This window comes from Glycine soja, chromosome 14 (assembly GCF_004193775.1).
Source record: "Glycine soja cultivar W05 chromosome 14, ASM419377v2, whole genome shotgun sequence".
NCBI lineage: Eukaryota > Viridiplantae > Streptophyta > Magnoliopsida > Fabales > Fabaceae > Glycine > Glycine soja.
In genome coordinates, this window is record NC_041015.1 from 3,310,735 (window position 1) to 3,316,570 (window position 5,836).

Below are 5,836 nucleotides of genomic sequence, written 5' to 3' on the forward strand. Positions count from 1 at the left end.
TTTCATTTTTGGATCTTATAAAATTTTTAAATGCAAAACTTAATAATAAAATCCAATAACTATGAGAATATTCATTAAAGAAAGAAGATATCAATACATGGGATAAGCCAACAAATACAATATATATATATAAACCCACCCAACACGGTGAACAAGCTATAATACACAAAAATTAATAACACTAACAACTAATATTTCTAAAAAAAAAACCTCCCTACACAGACCAATCCCAGAAATACATGGATCCCAATATTGTGTCAGGTTATAAAGTTGTTTGCAAGAACAATTGTCACATATTTGCTGTGTGTAAATACTAGTATGATCAATATTGTTTCATTTTATTGGTTCAAATATTTACCAATATCGTTTTGACTTTTAAATTAATGAAAGCCTCTTAAAGGTGCCGGCTTTTAAATGTTTGAGGATAAAAAATTTGTTTAACTTTGGGGAATGAGTTGGCCAATCTAACCTACTTATTTCATTTTTATCATTAATTTTTTGTGTACTCATGTATGGTACTAATTAAGAAGAAAAAATGGTTGCAAAAAATACATAATTGTAATATATATATATATATATATATATATATATATATATATATATATATATATATAATAAATATTATCATCATTACTTTTATTAAATAATAAATTAAATAGATAAACAAATTACTTTAATAAAGAAAATATATTTTTATTAATATAACATGTCAAACTTCAAAATTTAATTGAGACGAAAAAAGATTACAATAATTAAAAGTTAAATCAAATTTTAATTAGAATTAATTAGATTTAAGTATTTTGTATTGAAAAGGGATAAAATTATAAAAATATTTTTAAAAAAAAGTTAGATATTAAATGCAAAAAAAAAGCTACGTAACTTAATGTAAAATTAAAGAGAATAATTCATAAAAATACTATCATTTAATAGAAGAACTCGAATTATAATACATACACAGATTAGTTACACCAAGAGTTGTAAATTGTTTATTAAACATAACTATAACAAATAATTAAAGCTTACTAAAATTGTCTTTTATTTTATTTATTTTTACTTTTACGAAGAGAAATATTTAAATGTATTTCTTCAAAATTTTATGTTATAACTCTAGTTTTCTTTTTCTTTTTAAAAAAATCAGTTAATAAATTAATATTAATATTTAAAAGTTTAGTGTATCTATTAAGATTTTTTTGTCACTATCTTAGTTCTCCAATGATTTTAAGATTAAATTAATATTTAAAAGTTTAGTGTATCATCCGTAAAAACAAATTAGTCTGTCACTGAGTTAATTACTCAATTTTTTATGTAACTACTTTTCTCATTTATTTATTTATTTCTCCAGTTCGTATTTTTTTAATGAAGAGCAACATGTTCAATAATTGTTTAATAGAAACTTATAAAGCGAATGACAAATAGTCAAATATTGTGTAGTAGTAGTAGTATGTATAGACCATAATTATAAGTGTGATCAAGGCAAAGAATAACAGCAACGTGTAAGACGTTATCAGACAAAAGTAGCGACCACAATTTTGGTTGGAATGGGGCCAACTAATTTATCAAATGATAAATCTAAAAAGGAGAGCTGAGTGTTGTAGTTTGTTTAAGAGACTTCAAATGGCCTATGGAATGGGGAATGTATCCTTTGCTCGCTTTCTTATTCTCCTTTCTTGAGTCATTTTTATTTTATTGTGTGTTGCTTACTGCTTTTAAGAACACAATTATATTAAACGGACACCAGAAAAGAAATAGTAATCATTCTTTAATGTTTTATTTTACTAAACATAAAATTATCACTCATTATTTGTCTTTGTATTTCTTCTTATTATATCATGTCATCTATCATAATTATATATATATATATATATATATATATATATATATATATATATATATATATATATATATATATATTATCTCTGTCTTAAAAGAAGAAAAAGTCCATATGATGGCTGAAGTCAGGTGATGACAAATATTATTTTATTTTTTATTATTTATGTGAAAATTATAATGTTATGATATTATACTAGATTGTGGTATATTGTTAGTGTCATCTGTTTTTCTGTTTTATTTCTTCTTATTTTTCTTTCAAGAAATAATTTATTAAGACATAAGAGACACTGAAAAAAAAAATAAAAAAAAATATAGATTTTTAGGGTCATACCTCCTTCGGCATGAAAATCTTGAGAAAATGTCTAATAATTAAATCTTAAAAGAATAGATGCTCATTTTTAAATTTCTATCTGTAATCATCTATCTACTGGATATGAACTTAGGTGACATCTAGGAGGGAGGGGAAAGTTGTTTTCTTTTTGGCTCTTATTATCATTGTGACTCTCAAAAGTGTTAGAAAAACCAAACATTTATCCTTTAATTCATGCCATTTTTAAGGGTATTCAAAACCTAATTAAACTGTTTATAAACAGTTAAACCAACACAAAAAATCAAAATCTACTTAAAGCAAAAATTGCAACAAAAAAAATATAAAATATCGCATGTAGATTTAAACTGCCTAAGAATTTAGGAAAACTATTAATATTACCAGAAGATAAATATAAGAATTCAAGGTTGGGTAAGATGTAGTCAGCGGTATTATCAAGGTTAATCGAGAGAAAATTATTGAGAAAGATCGAGGTAATTTAGATTTTTGAACTTTGAAAATTGATGAAGTCTAGATGATCACTCAAGTCAGTTTTAACTTTCAAATTAATGAAAGTCTCCCAAAGGTGCCAGCTTTTAAAGCATTAGAAGGCTAAAGTTATGGTGACTTTGTTTTATTTATTTTCACTCAGGGAATCTCCCAAAGGGACACATTGGCCTGGGCGTATCTACGATCATCATGCACTCATTTTGATATCTACGATCATCACATTTTAATTTTTCTTATTTGTAAACAACTTGAAATACATTCGAGTCCAGAGAGATGAGATTTGTTACACAAAGGACACAAGTTAAAATTACAGAAAACATACAGATACACACAAAAGAACGTACCACATTAAACTAAGAGTAAAATATTTCCTTCCCTTATGATTTGTCATTTTCACTCTTCATTCATTAAACACACCTTCAACAAGACTCGCCAGCCATTGTAGTTTCCCAGTCATAAAAACATTATATCCCAAAAGCATTCCAAATAGAAACCCACATGCATATCCCACTGCTACAGCTTTCCAGCCAAATCCTGATTCTTCATGCTGAAATGTTGAATGTGGTAGCCGATCTTCACTCTTATTGCAGGATTTTGACAAAGGGAATCCACATAGCATTGGATTTCCAGCATAGGAATCATTTCCAAATGTGTTAAACTGTCCACCTGTAGGTATGATACCCTCAAACTGGTTTTGTGAAAGGTTCAACACAGCCAGAAAATTCAAATTGATCAAAGCCACAGGAATCTCTCCTTTCAACCGGTTCCACGAGAGGTCCAACCATTCCAAATTTTTTAAATTACCAAAGGATCCTGGAATGACACCAGTGATTGCATTGTGCGAAAGGTTAAGCCCTATGAGAGAATGCAATTCTCCAATGACTATCGGAATTCCTCCTTCAAACATATTATTTGATAAATCAATGGTCGTGAAAGCAAAAAATATGTTCACCAGCTCCCTAGAACAACCTTTCATTACAAGCTCTACTGAATCACAATAGAGATTTTGGTTACACTTATATTTGAAACCAGTGTGGTTGTCATTCACACTCACCATTCCTTGAAAGTTCTTGATGTATGATGCTGGCAAGGGCCCACTAAAATTGTTATTTGAGACATCAAAAATTTTCAGCCTGGGAAATGGATGCTTTGCACCGAAACAAGTGATGACACCATGAAACTTATTTGATCTCAAACTGAGTACCTGTAACTCCTGGAGGCTTTCTAGCCAATGGGGAAATGTATCCTCTATGTTATTGCCTGCCAGGTCCAAAACTTTCAGATTTGTGCAGTGGGCCAAGGACCGTGGTAATAGTCCATCCAATTGGTTGCCTGATAACTGCTAAATAATTGTGAATTTATAAGAGTTAAATAGTCAAATTTTGGCCTAAAATTAATTATTTAGCAGTTATTTGTAATTAAAAGTGAGAAAATTAATTTAAATTGAATTTCTGGTTGCAGATGCGAAAAAGAAGGCTGCATTTAACAAAAGTGGCACAGAAAGGAAGAAAAAAGAAGAAATTCTGAAGCAGGCCCAATCCAATAGGGGCGCTCAACGCGCATCAGGCGCTAAGCGAGCAACTAACTGGAGGCGCTGGGCGTGGCGGAAACCGTTACGCGCGCTAAGCCAGCTAGGCGCCCAGCGCCCGATCCAACAGACGCACAGGCGCCCAGCGCCCGATCCAACAGAAGCACAGGCCCAGCGTGCATGGCGCGCCCAGCGCGCGATCTGAACGCGCTAAGCGCGAGGTGTGGCGCTGAGCGCGACTACGAAGGCCCGAAAGCCCACTTCAGCCACTATAAATAGAGAGGCAGTCCCAAGGAAATATCATCCCATCTCAGAGCATCACTCTCAGTACTTCAAGCCTGAGTTTTCTTCCCTCTTTATTCTTTGTTTTGTTTTGTTAGCCTTTCTTTCATCCCCAGTTGTAAGCCCTCAATGGCCATGAGTGGCTAAACCCCTAGCTAGGGCCTGGCAGGCCTAAAAAGCCAACGATGTACAATGAGCTTCGAGAGTTATCAATGCAAAGGAATTTATTCCAGGTTTTTCTGTTCTATTTCTTTTCTTTTATTCTTGCATTCATTTGTAGATCTCTTTTTGGGTTTTAATCGCTCGGGAGAGGGTAATTCTCAATAATATCTAAGATTCAATGCATGCATCAGTTTTAGGGGTTAATCGCTTGGGAAAGGGTAACACCTAATAGAACATTTAAAGAAAAGAATCATTGGGTTAGCATTGCTAGGCATAGAATGATAACTCACTGCCCATGCATTTAAGCAACATCTAGAACTTAATCTTAATGCATTTTAATTATTGAATCTTCACAAAGGCATTTGGGAGATAGGTAGTTAAAATAGGCTTGTCAACGTGAGGCATCAGAGGCAAGTAGTCAACAGATGTGGGTAGAACTAACACCATTTCATTGATAATGAATATCATACTTACATGCATCGTAGGCCAATTGGGTTTGTCTGGTCTTGGCATTTCTATCAATTGTTTTTCCCTTTACTTAATTGTTTTAGTAATAGCACTCTTTACTATTCCTACTTTCATTTCTACTTTACTACTTTACTCCCACTTACAAATTGAGAGGTATTGAAAAGTGCAATAAAATCCCTGTGGACACGATACTCGGACTTCCGAGCTTTACTACTTGTCACGATTTGGTGCACTTGCCAAAGTCTTAACAAGTTTTTGGCGCCGTTGCCGGGGATTTTGTTTTCGCACTTAATACTATATCAGTTTGTAAGCCCAACTCTTCTTTTCTTGGCTTACTTTACCAGTATTTTCTCTTTACTTCTATTCTTTCTTTCTTTCCTCTATAACTGCACGGGTAGTGCCTTCTTGTTTTTATGCGACTTAGGACTGCATCTGGAGACGTGGTCCCTATCAACTTGGAAATCGAAGCCACTTGTCGGCGTAACAACGCTGCAAGAAGAAGAAGGGAACAAGACACCGAAGGAAGCAGTCACACATCACCTCCTCTCTCTCCACATCACACTGAAATGGACGGGGAACAGGCACGAAGAGTCACCTTAGAGGACTTCTCCAACACAGCCACTCCTCAGTTCTTCACAAGTATTGCAAGACCGGAGGTGCAAGCCGCAAATATCTCCTACCCGCATTCCCTTATCCAGCTTATTCAAGGGAATCTCTTCCATGGTCTTCCAAGTGAAGATCCATATGCT

General features: G+C 33.0%; 1 protein-coding gene across 1 annotated transcript; it reads right to left on the reverse strand.

Moving 5' to 3' along the window:
* Nucleotides 1-2,935: 2,935 nt before the first annotated feature.
* LOC114385242 (receptor-like protein 33) lies at nucleotides 2,936-5,132 on the reverse strand. Its single transcript, XM_028345264.1, has 2 exons — nucleotides 5,094-5,132; nucleotides 2,936-3,986 (listed from the first exon to the last, which is right to left on the reverse strand). Exons 1-2 carry the CDS (start codon nucleotides 5,130-5,132, stop codon nucleotides 3,048-3,050), a joined length of 978 nt encoding a protein of 325 aa, XP_028201065.1. The 3' UTR covers nucleotides 2,936-3,047.
* Between the last annotated feature and the right edge of the window lie 704 nt (nucleotides 5,133-5,836).

Excerpts from the sequence above, each read along its gene's own strand:
- LOC114385242 (XM_028345264.1), bottom strand. The coding sequence starts at position 5,132 with ATGCCAAGACCAGACAAACCCAATTGGCCTACGATGCAT. Across the intron at positions 3,987-5,093 it reads CCAATTGGCCTACGATGCAT|TTATCAGGCAACCAATTGGA; the intron begins GTAAGTATGATA and ends ATTATTTAGCAG.